The sequence below is a fragment of the Danio aesculapii genome, chromosome 13 (assembly GCF_903798145.1).
Source record: "Danio aesculapii chromosome 13, fDanAes4.1, whole genome shotgun sequence".
In the NCBI taxonomy this organism is placed as follows: domain Eukaryota; kingdom Metazoa; phylum Chordata; class Actinopteri; order Cypriniformes; family Danionidae; genus Danio; species Danio aesculapii.
In genome coordinates this window covers 51,855,149-51,875,148 of record NC_079447.1, presented here as the reverse complement: position 1 = coordinate 51,875,148, position 20,000 = coordinate 51,855,149, and the positions used below count along the sequence as shown (strand labels likewise).

The window sequence follows — 20,000 nt, the reverse complement described above, 5'->3', positions numbered from 1 at the left end:
TCATTTTATTACTTTATTAATAGTTTTATTTTTAGCATACTTTATATCATTTTACATTATTATTATTATTATTATTATTATCATTTTATTACTTTATTAATAGTTTTATTTTTAGCATACTTTATATTATTTTACATTATTATTATTATTATCATTTTATTACTTTATTAATAGTTTTATTTTTAGCATCCTTTATATTATTTTACATTATAATTATTATTATTATTATTATTATTATCATTTTATTACTTTATTAATAGTTTTATTTTCAGCATACTTTATATCATTTTACATTATTATTATTATTATGACCAGTCCCGAACATTTTCTAGATGTAGCGTGTTTAAAACAGAATCTTCCTCATGTAACTTGATGCTTGTACATGATGATCATGAGAAAACAAGAAGGAAAAATATAACGCATGATCTCTAAGGACTTCTGTAGTGTTCTGTTTACATTAAATAATATCAAATTATGCTGCTCTCTTAAAAAAACGAAGGATCCACGAAGAGGCTTTAAAGGGATAGTTCACTCAAAAGCGAAGATTCACTCCCTATTTACAGTGTAAAAAACATATGGACTTCACAAAATACAATTGTTTTCCCCAACAAAAATCGATTAAGTTCAATCCACTTAAATTTGTTAAGTTAACTTAAGACAGTTAAGTCCCCCCCCCCAAAAAAAATCAAGAATTGTTTGAACAAACAGCAAAAATATTTATAATTTTGCGTGTACTCTCCCTCACGTGGTTTTAAATCTGTTTTTGTCTTCTGTTAAGTGACTAGGAAAGTTATTTTGCTGAAAGCTGAAACCTGTAACGTTGGATGTCTATAATACTATGGAAGCCAATAGTTACAGGTTTCTTCTTTTGTGTTCAATAGTGCTCATATAAATAACGTTCAATAAAGAGAGTCAAGCAGGTTTGGAAGTACTTGAGAAAGAGCAAAGGGTCATTTTTTGGTGAACTATCCCTTTAACATCCATGAAACATTTCTATTGTGCAAAAGCTTTATTTCACCTCTGCGATTCTGCATTTCTTTTTAAGAAACTGCATGTAATTTGTTCTTCTAAGCAAACCAGAATCAAAATCCTGTACATATCCCTCCACCTTTTGTACTTTTCAGAAAGATTGATATATTTTTATGCAGTACATCGATGCTGTTTTCATTTGGTGTTGCATTATATATATGCAAGAAGGTTGCTGGTTTGAGTCTCAGCTGGGTCAGTTGGCATTTAAGTTTGCATGTTCTCCCCGTGTTGGTGCTCCGGTTTCCCCCACAGTCCAAACACATGCGCTATAGGGCAATTAAATAAACTAAATTTGCTGTTGTGTATGAGTGTGTGTGTGTGTGTGTGTGTGTGTGTGTGTGTGTGTGTGTGTGTGTGTGTGTGTGTGTGCGAATGCGAGTGTATGGGTGTTTCCCAGTACTGGGTTGCAGCTGGAAGGGCATCCGCTGTGTAAAGCATATGCTGGATAAGTTAGCAGTTCATTCTGCTGTGCTGACCCCAGATTAATAAAGGGACTGAGCTGAAGGAAAATGAATGATCTAACAAATCTAAACCATCATGTGTATTTCTGGCAACTACAGAGCGCATGTGTACATGTTTAATATGACCATAACTTATAAACTAGTAAACGCTTTTGCTGTAATAATTATTTATAGCAAGTTAAGCACAAAAAAACCCCCGGATTTTGAGCAGAAGAGCTTTGGGTTTCTCTGATCCCAAAATACACAAGAGTTTCAGCTTCAAACGTTTCCTGAAGGACTGCAAATCACAGCTAATTATTGATAATTGCCAACTACAGTTCTGTTTGTAACAATATTACAGATTTAATGCTTCATTAAGTCTATAAAATCTACAATTATAGCCTGTATTGAATTTAGACGACACACTGGAGTCTGGAAGAGCAGATTTCTTTTAATTATTATATGCCGTTTTGCTAGATACAGACAAAGCTGGAAAAAATAATTAAATATAATAAAGGTGTATTGGAATTAATGCATTTTGCATTGTTTTCAAAATAATGCCACCGAAAGTTGATCAATATAATTTCTTTTGTGCTCAGTTTAATGATATTTTGCTCGTTGATGACCATTAATATCTTTTAGCGAGTCTGTTTTCAAATAATTACTGTAATTTTTTAAATATCACAGATTTAGTGCTTCATTAAGTCGATAAAATCTACAATTATAGCCTGTATTGAATTTAGACGACACACTGGAGTCTGGAAGAGCAGATTTATTTTAGTTACTGTATGCTAGATACTCACGAAAAAACGTAAGTATTTTATGTTTTGTCAGTTTAGTGGCTAATTCGTACGAGTTCAGTTGTACGAAATTGCACGATTTTAAAAAGGAGGCGTGGCACCTAACCCCACCCCTAAACCCAACCGTCATTGGGGGATGAGCAAATCGTACGAATTGTACGAATTAGATCGTACGAATTAGCCACTAAATCAAAGTTACGAATTGCTGTGAGATTGTGTTGTAGATACAGACAAAGCTGGAAAAAATCTGTAAATATAATAAAGGTGTGAATTAATGCATTTTCTACATGCAGTGTTTTTAAAATAATACCACAGAAAGCTGATCATTATAATTCACTTGTGCTATAATTCACTTTTCAATGATGTATTGCTTTTAGATGACTGTTAATGTCTTTTACACAGTAAAAAGGGATTCGTTAAAGCGAGTAAACCAATTGCCTTAAAAGCAACAAGTTGACTTTACAAAAGTAATGTAAATAAACCCATTGTAATTTTTATAATTATGCAAATTCTACTCCCTTTTTTAAAGTCATCTAATGGCTTTTACAGTGTTAGACTATTTTAACACATCTGTTTTCAAATAATTACTGTAGTTATTACAATATTACAGACTTAGTGCTTCATTAAGTCTATAAAATTTCCCAGAGATGGGAATTTCCCAGAGATTTCCCAGAAAACGTGCTGGATAAGTTAGCGGTTCATTCCGCTGTGGCGACCCCGGATTAATGAAGGGACTAAGCCGAAAATAAAATAAATGAATGAGTCTATAAAATCTACAATTATTGTATTGAATTTAGACGACACAGTCTGGAAGAGCAGATTTCTTTTAGTTACTCTATGTCGTTTTGCTAGATACAGACAAAGCTGGGAAAAATATATATTATATAAATATAATAAAGGTGTATTGGAATTAATGCATTTTCTACATGCAATGTTTTTAAAATAATGCTGGTAACACTTTACAATAAGCTTGTATTAGTTAATGCATTTACTAGCATGAACAAACAATGAACAGTACATTTATTACAGTATTTCTTCATGTTAGATAATGAAAATGCATTCATTGTTAGTTCATGTTCACTCACAGTGCATTATCTAATGTTAACAAGCATGAATTTGTTTTTAAATAATGCATTAGCACATGTTAAACCATGATTAATAAATACCATACACGTATAATTCAGAGTGAGTTCACGTTAGTAAATTAACTAATAAAACCTTATTGTAAAATCTGACTATAATGCTTGTCAATATAATTCACTGGTGCTTTATTTAATGATGTTTTGCACGTAAATGTCTGTTAGACTATCTCAGCAGGTAATAATTACTGTAATTAAACACTATAATAAGCTATTAATATCTGCTTTGATCTCAAAAGGAGTTCTCTCTAGTTTCTCCAGTGCTGTAAATGTTAAAACAGCAGGTGATATTTATATATATATTTCTTCACATTACTGGAAATATAGTCCTCCACATGTACGCTGTCCTTGAAAGCTCTATAAACGGTGTATATATAGGTCCATATGGTTACTGGAAACTCTGAGGCAATTGCAGGTTAGAGATAAATAAAAGAGGTGGCTGTAAAGAGAGCAGAATACATGCACATAGCATAGTGAACATGTGAAGCAAGCGTTTATTACTGTTGTTTGGAGAATGCTGCGATAGGATGATAAGTGTGAGCTGTGACCTCTGACCTCGCAGTTCATGTAAACTTATCAAGTGACTGTCTGACCTGAGGGATAATTGGCCTTAATTACTTCCTGTTGTTGAACAGAGGAAAGCGCTGGAAGAAAATGGACTCAAATCTGGAAAATCTGGTGCCAGTAGCTGGTGGCTTTTTTTCGTCTTCTTCTCTCTTTCTTTGTTAATCTAATTTAAGTGCCAGACCCCTGCTTCACATTTTTTTGTTTGTTCTCCTATTAAAGGGATAGTTCACCCAACAATTGCCTTTCACTCATGTGATTCTAAACTTTTATGAGTTTCTTTTCTTCTGTTGAACACAAAAAAAAGGTATTATGAAAAGGTTTTCAGGATCCAAAACATATTGGGCTCTATTTTAACGATCTAGGCACAAAGTCTAAAGTGCATGGCGCAAAAGCAGTAAGGGCATGTCTGAATGCACTTTTGCATTGACATGCCTGGCGCATGGTCTAACAGGGTTGAGCTTATTCTCTTAATGAATCCTGGCTGTGTTTTGAGCATAACGTGCATTAAAGCAATCAGAGTCTCACCTCACATTCCCTTTAAGAGTGAGTTGCGTTGCATTATGGCGCATTTGCTATTTACATGGGGGACTTTATAAGTGTAAAAACTGAACGCTTCACTAGCGAGAAAACAGTTAAACAGAGCATCTGCAGCGCGAAGATAAAGAACGAACCTCCTCCATTCAGCCTCTTTACTTTACTTTTACTCTTTACTCCTTTACTTTGGTGGAGTAAGGAAACAGTGGAAACTCACTCCACTGAAGACATCCATTAGCCTACATATTTAGGTTAGTTTGTTAAGCGCAAAGATTTGATCAAAACTATTTCTAAATTCAGTTCTAATCTCCAGCAAAGGAATAATTGAACAATAATAATGAGTAATTGCACTCCTGGTGTGATCTCACATTCCCTTTAGGAGTCAGTTGCGTTGCGCCATGGCACATTTGCTATTTACATGGCGGATTTTGTAAGTGTAAAAACTAAACACTTCACTAGCAAGAAAACAGTTAAACAGAGCATCTGCAGCGTGAGGATAAGAACGAGCCTCCTCCATTCAGCCTCTTTACTTTCTCTTTACTTTACTCCTTTACTTTGATGAAGGAAACAGTGGAAACTCACTCCACTGAAGACATCTATTAGCTGATATATTTAATTTTGTTTGTTAGATTTGTTAAAAAGGTGTTTCAAAACTATTTCTAAACTCAGTTCTAATCTCCAGCAAAGGAATAAATGAACAATAATAACGAAGTGTGTTCAAAACACTGAGTTATATCCAAACACATGTCCTGTTCTTATGCACAATATGGTGATGCAGACATCTCCAAAACCCCACAGGCGGACAAATCTAAACCTATTTTTATTAAAACAAATATAAATATGCAAATAATAAATAAAACTGCTAATAATAATAACATTTTACAAATGCACATTATCATAAATAAACTGAAAAAGCCCCCCGAGATGAGAAATGGAAGCAGTGGTGTTTATATTTATGTAGGAAATAATCATTTTTGTAATATTTGTAAAGATATTTGTGTGTTGCTGTACATCCTGCGTGTATTCAGCAATGTGTAAGCGTTTGGATCAGGTGCATAAATAACGCGCTCTGCGCTGGACTTTAGAGCAGCTTTCAGTTGGTCAATTGAGCAGTCTATTGGGAAATAGACGTTTATTGCAGCGTCAGCGTTTATTGTGAAAAGCACTATACAAATACTCGAATTAAATTGAGGTTTGAAGCAAGTAAAGATGACAATTGTCCTCTTTAAACAAACAAAAGTCCACGCAGAAACAACAATAATCACATTAAACGCTCTCGTGTACAGAACTAATTGAGCAGTATCTGTCTATTGGCCGGAAAGCGCTGGATCTGTTGTTAATTATCAGCCAGGATGCGGGACTTGAGTCTGGCCAGCTGCTGTAAGTGTGTCCTGCTCTCTGACCTCTCCGTGTTAAGTAACTGCAGACTTTCACTCTAGATAAACTATCAGAGCTGCGCTTTTTCACCAGCACCAGCATGCAAACACACACTTCACTGATGTAGGTAATGCTGCGGAGATGAAGATTACCCCAACACCTACAGTTGAAGTCAAAATTATTTGCCCTTTGTGTTTTCAAATATTTCCCAAATGATGTTTAACAGAGCAAGGAAGTTTTCACAGTATTTCCCATAATATTTTGTGGTGTAAAGTAACAAATTACAAATACTCAAACTACTGTAATGGCTGGTTTCCACTGACTGGTACGATACGGTACGGTTCGGGTTGGTACGGGTCACCTTTATCAGGCTTGCGTTTCCACTACCAAGGGTATCCTTTTGGTGGGCGTGGTGTATGACAGAAAGTTTCAGTCGACGTCATTCTCGCTCGAATAAATGTCTACAGTAAAGCTGTACATGTCGCTCACATACCATATGAGAAGCACTCCTCACAAAACAGACGCTTTACACACATAAATACTTGTGTAGAAATGTTTATTACTACCTTTTCTATGAACATAAGTTGATTATAACTGCAGATCACTGTGAAACAGCCTACTGTAACGTCTGTAATTATATTAAATAAATAAATTAATGAGCATATATAAACACATACAGCCCATTACAGTTTCCGATATGTTGCCAACTACAGAAGAACTACACACAACAGACATTTCGTCGGTATTTAGGTTCAAAACAACACAAATTATAGCCTACAGTCAGTGTAAATCTCTCATCTGTGTCTGTAATCTTCAACAGCACATGTAGCCTCTGTTAGACAGTAATTCCATCATTCCCAGTTCAAAATAGTCCAAAATGTGAAGATAATAGTTATAGATGGCATTTTGTTCATGTTTGCTGAAAAATAACGTGCTCCTTTATTCCAGCTTCTCCTTTTTTTCGTGGGTCACTCTCGCGTTTGTCAGTGTCTGACAGGATCGGGTTTCAAAAGCACGTCAATAATCAAGCGCAGGTTATTATCATCAGCTCAAGAAGTTTGTTATTTCAGATATAGACGCGCGGCGAACGCAAGGAAGAAAGCGAAACCGCTCGCACTTCAGACTGCCTCGTAAAAAACAACGAGGCACAGGGTAGATTCTGCTCTACTCCATGGCTTTGTGGCTGTTCATCAAGACGACGACAAGGTTTGTTTGAGCCCGGGTCGACCATGGCTCGTTATTATATGTATATATAATTACAGTCTATATTTATATATGTATATATAATTACAGTCTATATATATATATATATATATATATATATATATATATATATATATATATATATATATATATATATATATATATATATATATATATATATGCAACCTGCAGTTATATATTGGTGATGTTCAATTAAGTGTATTTATATATGTTGTCTGCAGCTGTATCCCTTTTAGACTTAACCTGTGCAATTCTGAGTGTGCTCAGACTTGAAACACACACTGAACGCATCTGCCACATAGTTTTCTAGATATATGCGGAAACCCTTATCTGCTAGGCATTTCCAATACATCAAACCTGCTTTCTCGTTAAAGTTTTACCGTTTAGGACACGCTCAATAGGCAACACTAAATTTCTGACAGTGATAATGTCTCATCCACATGCGATTCATCTTATAAGAAATGCGAATCTTGGGAGGTCAGAATATCACAAAGCATTCACAAAAAGTCCAAACTTGTGTCTTGTCAGCTTTTCTGTGCTAGCCCAGTGTGTTATTAGCGAAGGGCTGTTTTTCTTCGCTGACAGCCCATTCATCATGGATGGAGTGTACAGCTACCTTGTGCTGTAATGAACTGAAGATTGCTTTTGTTGGTCGACCCAATGTTTGGACTAGACGTGGAATGTTGATGATTTTGATGAATGACTTTTTAAAGACATGTGCACGACAGTCTACAGTCAGTACGTTTACATGGACATCAATCCTCCGATTTTAATAGGATTAAAGATGCTGCATGTACGTTTTTGACTCTTCTAAAGAATAAAAACACCATGTATGTTTGCAGATATTTAAGACACACGCTGTAAACATTCTTGTTTATCTGAAAAACAACGCTGAAGTCAGATATTCTGCTTTGAAAATGTGTTTTTTGTTCTTTGTTTTGGTCATTTAACCCGCCCACAGCCAGTTTAGCCAATTATATTTCAGCACCTCGGGTTGCCTTGGTGGAAAACAGCGTATTTCATTCATTCAGTCAGTCATGAAGGCACTCAAAGCATGTGTCCGTGACTGAAAATATGACCACCAGTGGACAGTAGCAGACTCAGCAATGAGAAGCAGATTCAAAGTTCCACATGAGGAGGTTATTAATTAGCAAATAATATAAATATTATGAACATAAACATTAGGTGAGCAGGTTACTTTGTAACCCTGTGTCCTAACAACACGCTACATGATGAGATTTGCAGTGATTAACAATTGGGCACCAGACCAGATAGAAATTTATATACAGCCATTGAAGAAGCACAGAATAGTGCACTCACTGCACTCCACCAAAATGGCAAGGTTTATAATCTAATTAATACATATTAACCCTCTTTAACATTATTAAATGTAGATTCTGAATCACTGATATGTGTTGGCTTGCACTGAGTCACAGCTCTAAAGTTTAATTTTAACTGGTTAAATCACAATCATATCATATCATACACTCTATCATATCACACAAACGTGTATGGCAGGGCCGGAGTGGGACTCCTTTTCAGCCCTGGAGCTTTAAGCCTTAGACCGGCCCACCTCAGTTCAGGACTGACTATATTAAAATAAGGTCATTTCCAATTCTGTTTCTAATGACACTATCACATCTTTTTCAAGGACACAGCTGCTTTAGAACTTCAAATGTTTTTCATAAATATGAGAACATTAAAGGGTAGCAAAATCTCCAACACTATTCTTCAAAACATCACAATGTCCTTTCCTGCAATATCTGAATATATAATATGTGCAAATTTCTTATTATAATATAAATATATATATCCAGTCCTTTGTAACAGTGGTCACACAAAAAATAAAAATAAAAGATGTACACCTACATAAGTAACCCAAACAGTAATATATGTCTTAACACTAAAAGTGAAGAAAAAAACAAAAAATAATTACTCAGGTGAGGTTCGAACTCTGGTCGGTGACAGCAAAACGCAACGTGCTGACCACTGGACCATCATGGCGCTGTTATGCTAATTCGTGAGGAAGAAAAAAGTATTGCACTGCCATCTGCAAGACTCTTTTAGCCACAGTATTACTTTCTATTGATGGCTTAATCTTTTTGTCTCTTTTTAGATTTCTGATCAAATTATGTCAGATTTATTAATGTAGTGAATCATCTGATTTTCATTAAGCAGGTGTAATATTCATTAATATTAATTATTTCGAATTCTTATGTTCACTAAGGTGTCGCTGTTTAGGGTCGAATGATACATCATCATCAACCTGCAGGCTGCATTTTGCTCACGGTGCTGCGAGAAATTAAATAGAAATAGCGGAGCTGCGGTGAACTAATGAATAAAAAGAGTGAGGTTATGGTCAAATAAATAAATAAATGAAAAAAGTGCGACTACTGAGAGTACAAGCAGCTAGGGACACCGGCCCTCGTGGCCAAAAAATGGACTGGCCCACCGGGAATTCTCCCGGTCCTCCCGATTAGCCAATCCGGGCCTGGTGTATGGCACGATTTGTTGCTATTTTTAGACCAGCGCAAACCTTATTTCCTCATTTTGCACCCCTTTGTGGACTCATGGGTGTGCTGGACTAAAGGAAGTATGCTAAGGCGCATTGTTGGCAGTTTAGATTTGTCCACCTGTCGGGTTTTGGAGACGTATGCATCACCATATGGGGTATAAGAGGACGTGTGTTTGGATATAGCTCAGTGTTTTGACCACACTTTGTTATTTTTGTTCATTTATTTGTTTGCTGGAAATTAAAACTGAATTTAGAGATAGTTTTGAAACACCTTTTTAACAAATCTAACAAACGAAATCAAATATATCAGCTAATGGATGTCTTCAGTGGAGTGAGTTTCCACCATTTCCTTACTCCATCAAAGTAAAGGAGTAAAGTAAAGAGAAAGTAAAGAGGCTGAATGGAGGAGGCTCGTTCTTTATTCTCACGCTGCAGATGCTGATGTTTTCTTGCTAGTGAAGCGTTCAGTTTCTACACTTACAAAATCTGCCATGTAAATAGCAAATGCGCCTTGGCGCAACGCAACTGACTCCTAAAGGGAATGTGAAATCACACCAGGAGTGCAATACTTAGTTCAACCCCCGGGTGTCAAACTTACATACTGCACCTTTAAGACAATACTCTGATTAAAGGGTCTAGCATGTAAACAGTATTTTGTGATGACCTTAATCTGACTAAAATCATAATCAAATTGAACAGAAAGTAAATTAAGACATGTGGAGTATGCCGATTTTAGTGGAATTGAAGTGAAGTTCAGACATCATAAGGAACATTTAAAAAGTTCATTTAAAACTTAGTAACATTTAAAAATCTCATGTAAACACCTTAATAATATCATTGTCTTATTCAGATTAAGTTAAATAATTAAACGTAAAGGTGACCAGTGTGAAACTAGCGAGTCCTGGGCCGTTTCTCATTATTTGGCTTTGTGTTTTTTCCGTGCAGTGGAGCGGGATAAGGATTTCTCCCATCACAGACGACACTACAGGGAGTTTCGCTTTGACCTGACTCAGATCCCGGAAGGAGAAGCGGTGACCGCCGCTGAGTTCAGGATTTATAAGGATCAAAGTCACGTCAGATATGAGAACATCACACTGAAGGTCACCATATACCAGGTCATCAAAGAATATCCAAACAGGTGAGGGCTTTGCTGGACACACAAGAGTGAATAAATGTAGCATGAACTGTATTCCTGGAGCATTTTAAATTACTATTTTATTTCATTCATTCATTCATTTTCCTTCGGCTTAAGTCCATTATTTATCAGCGGATGCCCTTCCAGTCACAACCCAGTACTGGGAAACACCCATACACACTCATTCACACACACTCATACACTACAGCCAGTTTAGTTCCTCCAATTCACCTATAGAGCATGTGTTTGGACTGTGGGGGAAACCCACGCCAACACGGGGAGAACATGCAAAGTACACACAGAAATGTCAACTGGCCCAGCCGGGATTCAAACCAGAAACCTTCTTGCTGTGAGGTGACAGTGCTAACCACTGAGCCACCGTGTCGCCCTATACAATTTTATTTCACCATTGCAATTGCAAACTATTTTGGACGTCAATGTCTAAATCTGCACAGGTCAGAATCTTCTCAAACATCGACAAAGAGAGACTTTTAAATGATAAAGCAGATCTATACTACTCTCAGTCATAATCTGTGAAGAATGAAAACCTCAGAAAAGTGTAAATACTGCCAATGCTGAATATAATGACACTGAAAAAAAAATCAGTGGATTTACAAGGTATTTTTTAAGGTAAGTTGCAATAAATATATATGGGCTGAATTTAAACAGACAAATCTAATTTAGTAATGAATTAACTTGATTTGTTTGTGTAAATTCAGCCCATATCACTTTTTGCAAACACTTCCTTTAAAAAAATGTGTAAATCCAACAAATCAATTTTTTTTTGTCAGTGTATATCACTTTTGAAAGGAGCACTCCATTTTTTTGTAAATATGCTCATTTTACAGCTCCACTAGAGTTAAGGAGTTTAGTTTAACCATTTTTGGATCCATTCAGCCAACCTTTGGGTCTAGCGGGAGCATTTTTAGCTTAGCTTAGCATAGATCATTGAATCGGATTAGACCATTAGCATCTTGAGCAAAAAAATGACAAAATATTTTCAATAATTTTTCTTATTTAAAAGGCAAGTAGTTGGAAACAATTTATATGAGCTAAATGTAATTAAATTAAATACAACAACATTCAACTTCATTTGTTTATTTTTATATTCATCCCATATAAATTGTTTGCGACCACGTACCTTAAAAAGGTAAATGCAATAAATAATTTTTTCTTCAGCATATATCTTTTTTTAAAGGAACACTCCACTTTTTTTGTAAATATGCTCATTTTACAGCTCCACTTGAGTTAAGGGGTTTAGTTTTACCATTTTTGGATCCATTCAGCCAACCTTTGGGTGTGACGGGAGCACTTTTAGCTTAGCTTAGCATAGACCATTGAATCGGATTAGACTGTTAGCATCTTGTGCAAAAATGACGGAAGATTTTCAATCATTTTTCTTATTTAAAAGGTAGGTGGTTGGAAACAAATTATATGGGCTGAATTTAAACAAATTGAATTCAGCAACATTCAACTCAATTTGTTTATTTTTTAATTCATCCCATATAAATTGTTTGCGACCACAAACCTTAAAAAAAGTAAATCCAATAAAACATTTTCTTCAGTATATATAGTTTTTTCACTCCACTTTTTGTAAATATGCTCATTTTACAGCTCCACTAGAGTTAAGGAGTTTAGTTTAACCATTTTTGGATCCATTCAGCCAACCTTTGGGTCTAGCGGGAGCACTTTTAGATTAGCTTAGCATAGATCATTGAATCGGATTAGACCGTTAGCATTTCGTGCAAAAATGACCAAAGATTTTCAATCATTTTTCTTATTTAAAAGGTAGGTGGTTGCACACAATTTATATTGGATGAATTTAAACAAACAAATTAAATTTAGCAACGTTCAACTTCATTTGTTTGTTTAAATTTAGCACTTATAAAAAAAGATTTAGTAAATCCAATGAATCATTTTTCTTCAGTGTATATCGTTTTTTTCAAAGAAACACTCCACTTTTTTTTGTAAATACGCTCATTTTACACCTCCACTAGAGTTAAGGGGTTTAGTTTTACTATTTTTGGATTCATTCAGCCGATCTTTGGGTCGGGCGGGAGCATTTTTAGCTTAGCTTAGCATAGATCATTGAATCGGATTAGACCATTAGCATCTCATGCAAAAATGATGAAAGATTTTCAATATATTTTTTTCAGTATAATGCATTGGCAGTGTTTGCACATTTATCTACATAATAAATAGTATTAGACAATACTCTTCACAGATTATGATAGAGTAGGAGAGAGCAGCTTTATCATTTAAAAGTCTCTCCAATTAATCATTTTTTTCAGTGTACACATAATGAGATTGTGTTGAAGAAGCACTGTTTTTTTTTTTTACCCTGAAGTAACACCTTGAGTTTAAATTAAACCCGACTGCCAATTAAACCTGTAGGACAGTCTCTTAAAAAAGCGATGCCTGGTCTGCGAAACACTTTAGGCAGGCAATCAAGCGGAAAATAAAAAGCACATCCTGTTTACGCCAGCGAGTCTGGAGTCTGTCTGGAGCTTTCCTTCAAGATGTTTAAACACGCTCATTTGTCACCATTGAAAAAATCTGACTAAAGCCGACTTGGAGTTGTCATCTTGCTATTTAAAGAAAAAAAAAAGAAAGAAAGAACATCGGCTGATATTAATATCACATTTCAGAGCCCTTACCAAGGAATATGTTGTGCAAGATGATTCAGGAGCACGTGTCGCCATGCTGCTTTCCTTTAACAACTGCTGCCTCTTTTAATAGGTAACTATTATTGCTTTGGTTTGATGTCAAAATAAAAAAAAATCCAGACTAGTATCTTTATCGTTCTCAGTATCCCACAAAGAAGATTTACTTTATGGAGTTTTTAAAGCAAAGCTGGGGAGGAGAATCAGTTTCGTTTGATTCTGTCAATCATTATGCACGAGTATATAAACATCTGCGCAGCTCATCTGTGATTATTCTTCCAGGATATCTCCGTCACCCCGTCTCCTGCCTTAAATCTGGACATATACAGAATTACTTACTGAGCTATAATGGAGTTCAGTCTCAAACTCCACAAGACTATTTTGGACAGCAAGATAAATCTGTTCATTTTCATCATAAAAAATACCACACAATCTCCATCTCAATGCAAATGAAGTTAACTTAATTGTTTTATGACCAATCAACTTAAAATTGTAAATAAATAAATAAATAAATATTAAAAAAAGATTACGTTATCCCAGAAAACCCTCATGAATTGTGTTGTTCCAGTTAATTTTTTCATTCATTCATTTTCCTTTGGCTTGCCCTTCCAACTGTAACCCAGTACTGGGAAACACCCATACACACTCACAATTACACACACTCATTCACTACGGCCAATTTAGTTTATTCAATTCCCCTATAGCGCATGTGGGTACAAAGGCTCAATGCAGCTCAATAATGTTTGAATTAGAGAAGTAAACATAGTGAAAAGTATTTCTTTGCATCTAAAGTATGGCAAGTCCAATTTATGCCTTCAATGAAGATTGTAGAGTGACTTATGAAAACATTTTCCCCATTTTTTTGCTGATTTTTTTTTACGGAAACCACCATCTGGGCTCAACTAAAACACTGTAACAACAGCACTGCTCTGCTGAGTATGCCTCAGACCACCTCTTGTCCTCTAGAAATAATTCCTCTCAATCAAAACCCGAAGCTGTTCCTCCTCAGCCTCGCCAGATAAACTTGCTGCTAATGGCCACGGATAAAGCTTTCCATTAACAGCTCATTTGCAAGTTCCAGCACTTATGAAAGTCTTGAAATTCCATCAGTTATCACTCGCTGGATATCTCTGCACCCGGACGGGCCCATCTGGCCTTAATAGAGGGCGTCAAGAGACTTCAGAGCTTCCTAAAAGCCAGTCTGTGCCCACCTGCCTCTTCACGGCTCTAATGGTCTTGTAATCTAGATTGAGACCCGTGACTTATCTTGAGGCGTAGATGAGACGGGGTCTTTCCTCATCATGAATGAATGCAGCTGAAACACTGGAGCGGAGATACGGCTCTCCTGGGGCAATGAAACAGGCCTTTCTAATGGATTCTGCCATCAGAGAAGTGTGTTTATGAGGCGACCGCGTCTGACAGCTTCACACATTCACTCCGTACTGCCATTTTCCTGTGATTAATAGGATTTAGTGTTTCACAGTTTAGCACCCACTTCTTATAGCCAGCCAAAGTTTGCCCAGGGATAGTTTACCCAAAAACTTTAACTATTTACTGTCCCTCAATGGTTACTAGCTTCTTTCCCCAAACTAAGATATTTTAAAGCAAGCTGGAAACCTGTAACCATTGACTTCCATAGTTGGACAATCAAATACTATGGAAGTCAATGGTTACAGGTTTCCGACATTCTTCCAAATATTTTCTTATGCTCTTTTTTTTTTTTTTACTAAGATGTAAAATAACTCTTTGATGTCCCTAGAGTGTCTCGAAACGCCACACAGATAATGTTTCATAACTCTCTGAAACTGACCTATCTAGGCTTTAATCCTAATTGTGTGGCATTGTGGTGACTGTCGCTTTAAATTCAAATGAGATTGTGCTCTTTTCAAAAGAGGGCGGGGCTACAAATGCCTGTGTGTCAGCATAGTGGCAGATTCAAAAACAAGACTAACGTCCTATGCTAATGAGAGAGAGATAGTCACTAGTGGGTGGGGCTTTCCCCCTATGATGATGCATACAAAGGGGAAATGACAATCAACGTGTCTCTGCAGACTGTTTTTATCAAGTCTGATTGTATATTAAAAAAATACATTCACCGGCCGCTTTATTAGGTACACCTGTCCAACTGCTTGTTAATGCAAATTTCTAAGCCAATCACATGGCAGCAACTCAATGCATTTAGGTGTGTAGACATGGTCAAGACGATCTTCTGCAGTTCAAATCGAGCATCAGAATGGGGAAGAAAGGGGATTTAAGTGACTTTGAACGTGGCATGGTTGTTGCTGCCAGATGAGCTGGTCTGAGTATTTCAGAAACTGCTGATCTACTGGGATTTAGATCAGCAGAGCCATCTCTAGGGTTTACAGAGAATGGTCTGAACAAGAGGAAATATCCAGTGAGTGGCAGTTCTGTGGGCACAAATGCCTTGTTGATGTCAGAGGTCAGAGGAGAATGGCCAGACTGGTTCCAGCTGATAGTAAGACAACAGTAACTCAAATAAGCACTCATTACAACCGAGGACTGCAGAAGAGCATCTCTGAACACACAACACGTCCAACCTTGAGGCGGATGGGCTACAGCAGCAGAAGACCACACCGGGTGCCGCTCCTGTCAGCTAAGAACAGGAAACTGAGGTTACAAATCACACAGGCTCACCAAAACTGGACAATAGAAGATTGGAGAAACGTTGCCTGGTCTGATGAGTCTCCATTTCTGCTGCCACATTCGGAATGTTCGGGTCAGAATTTGGCGTCAACAACATGAAAGCATGGATCCATCCTGCCTTGTATCAGCGGTTCAGGCTGCTGGTTTTGGTGTATTGGTGTGGGGGATATTTTTTGGCACACTTTGGGTCCATTAGTAGCAATAGAGGATGGTGTCAACGCCACAGCCTTCCTGAGTATTGTTGCTGACCATGTCCATCCCATTATGAGCACAGTGTCTCCATCTTCTGATTGCTACTTCCAGCAGGATAACGGACCATGTCATAAAGCGTGAATCATCTCAGACTGGTTTCTTGAACATGACAATGAGTTCACTGTACTCAAATAGCCTCCAGTCACCAGTTCCTCAATCCAATAGAGCACCTTTGGGATGTGGTGGAACAGGAGATTGGCATCATGGATGTGCAGATCACAAATCTGCAGTAACTGCATGATGCTATCATGTCAATATGGAGCAAAATCTCTGAGGAATATTTCCAGTGGCTTGTTGAATCTATGCCACAAAAGATTAAGGCAGTCCTGAAGGCAAAGGTGGTTCCAACCCGATACTAGTAAGGTGTACCTAATAAAGTGGCCGGTAAGAGTATAATGACTATAATATCTAAGTTTAATGAAAGCACAAATATGTTATGAATCATGATACAATACATACTGTAGACCTCTATTTTTTACTGAAGTCCAGTTTGCGAGTGTATGACTCTAATGAGCCAAATCGTTTGACTGAACTGACTCAAACGCATGAGTCATTTATGTGGTTCAGTCTAATGACTCACACCGAGCGGCTCTTGATTTTTTTACTGAACTACAAGTCATTACTTTCGTCGTGTCCAAATGGAAATGAACCAAGAACTGTTACTGTGTTTTGTTAAACCGAAGCCTCGTAAGACTTGAATTAAAGTAATTATGGACTAGTTCACATAGCAAAGAGTAATTGAAGATAAACATTCAGAAGAACGTTTCTGACATAACAGATGGTGCTTTAATGAAAAGGAGCGCTAATGTTGTTGTTTAGAACATTCGGTTCAGGACAAATTATTCACGGCTTTGAGTCGCTCTTTTTAAGTGCTAAAAGAATGAGCAACTGACCTGTGAAAGGGGTCACACTCCCAGAAATAAAGGTACAAAATCTGTCATTGGGGTGGTACCTTTACAAAAGGTACACATTTGTACCATGCAGGTGGACATTAGCACCTTTAAGGTACACTTTCATACTTTTAAATGTTCACTTTTGTACATTTAACCTACTATGAGATACACATTTGTACTTTTTAGGTATTAATATGTACCTTTAAGGACCTGTTAGGAATAGAAATGTATGCTTTGAAAAGGTATCCTCTCAGTGACAGATTTTGTACCTTTCTTTCAGAGAGAGTATGGTGCAACTTTTGACTATATATTTATATAATTCAGTCAAGTATGGTGCAACTTTTGACTATATATTTATATAATTCAGGCAAGTATGGTGCAACTTTTGACTATATATTTATAAATTCAGGCAATTATGGTGCAACTTTTGACTATATATTTATATAATTCAGGCAAGTATGGTGCAACTTTTGACTATATGTTTATATAATTCAGGCAAGTATGGTGCAACTTTTGACTATATATTTATATAATTCAGGCAAGTATGGTGCAACTTTTGACTATATATTTATATAATTCAGGCAAGTATGGTGCAACTTTTGACTATATATTTATATAATTCAGGCAAGTATGGTGCAACTTTTGACAATATATTTATATAATTCAGGCAATTATGGTGCAACTTTTGACTATATATTTATATAATTCAGGCAAGTATGGTGCAACTTTTGACTATATATTTATATAATTCAGGCAAGTATGGTGCAACTTTTGACTATATATTTACATAATTCAGGCAATTATGGTGCAACTTTTAACTATATGTTTATATAATTCAGGCAAGTATGGTGCAACTTTTGACTATATGTTTATATAATTCAGGCAATTATGGTGCAACTTTTGACTATATGTTTATATAATTCAGGCAATTATGGTGCAACTTTTGACTGTATATTTATATAATTCAGGCAATTATGGTGCAACTTTTGACTATATATTTATAAATTCAGGCAATTATGGTGCAACTTTTGACTATATGTTTATATAATTCAGGCAATTATGGTGCAACTTTTGACTATATATTTATAAATTCAGGCAATTATGGTGCAACTTTTGACTATATATTTATATAATTCAGGCAAGTATGATGCAACTTTTGACTATATATTTATATAATTCAGGCAAGTATGGTGCAACTTTTGACTATATATTTATATAATTCAGGCGAGTATGGTGCAACTTTTGACTATATATATAATTCAGGCAATTATGGTGCAACTTTTGACTATATATATAATTCAGGCAAGTATGGTGCAACTTTGGACTATATATATAATTCAGGCAAGTATGGTGCAACTTTTGACTATATATTTATAAATTCAGGCAATTATGGTGCAACTTTTGACTATATATTTATATAATTCAGGCAAGTATGGTGCAACTTTTGACTATATGTTTATATAATTCAGGCAATTATGGTGCAACTTTTGACTATATGTTTATATAATTCAGGCAATTATGGTGCAACTTTTGACTGTATATTTATATAATTCAGGCAATTATGGTGCAACTTTTGACTATATATTTATAAATTCAGGCAATTATGGTGCAACTTTTGACTATATGTTTATATAATTCAGGCAATTATGGTGCAACTTTTGACTATATATTTATAAATTCAGGCAATTATGGTGCAACTTTTGACTATATATTTATATAATTCAGGCAAGTATGATGCAACTTTTGACTATATATTTATATAATTCAGGCAAGTATGGTGCAACTTTTGACTATATATTTATATAATTCAGGCGAGTATGGTGCAACTTTTGACTATATATATAATTCAGGCAATTATGGTGCAACTTTTGACTATATATATAATTCAGGCAAGTATGGTGCAACTTTGGACTATATATATAATTCAGGCAAGTATGGTGCAACTTTTGACTATATATTTATAAATTCAGGCAATTATGGTGCAACTTTTGACTATATATTTATATAATTCAGGCAAGTATGGTGCAACTTTTGACTATATATTTATATAATTCAGGCGAGTATGGTGCAACTTTTGACTATATATTTATAAATTCAGGCAATTATGGTGCAACTTTTGACTATATATATAATTCAGGCAAGTATGGTGCAACTTTTGACTATATATTTATAAATTTAGGCAAGTATGGTGCAACTTTTGACTATATATTTATATAATTCAGGCAAAAGAAGCCCCAACTAAGTAACTTAAATGCTTTGCATGCTCATACTTTTCAGATTTCTAAACATCCTTTCTTTGTATTAGTCTCAAGTAATATTTGAATTCTCTCAGATACTGAATTTAAGGTTTTATTAGTTATCATCAAAATTAAAGGAAATAAAGACGTGAAATACATCAGTGTGGAAAGAATGCATACGTTATCCAAGTTTCACTTTTTGAATGGAATTAGTGAAATAAAGCAACTTTTTGAAGATATTATAATTATATGACCAGCACCTGTATAAGTCTAAGGTGTTTCCTGAATGCATCTGTGAAGTTTCAACTCAAAATAGCCCTCAGATCATTAATTAGCATGTCTAATTTGCCACTTTTAGGTGTGAACATTTAAACGTGTACATTTAATTTCAGAAGAAAACGCTTCAGATCTTCAGGGATTAATTAAGCTGGAAAATCAAACAGAAACTGTTGGTGGTTTTGCTCTTTTGAGACTCTCCTTAATTATGCTCATGTTCGGTTCATCATCAGTTTGCATTTGGAGCTTAGTTAC

General features: G+C 35.7%; 1 protein-coding gene across 1 annotated transcript in view; it reads left to right on the top strand.

Annotated features, from left to right (window-relative positions):
• The window catches only part of bmp5 (bone morphogenetic protein 5), a 34,700-nt gene that overhangs the window by 1,353 nt on the left and 13,347 nt on the right, over positions 1-20,000 (top strand). The window contains exon 2 of the mRNA XM_056471366.1: positions 10,571-10,763. Coding sequence (XP_056327341.1) covers positions 10,571-10,763 — 193 coding nt within the window. The remainder of the gene's footprint in view (positions 1-10,570; positions 10,764-20,000) is intronic.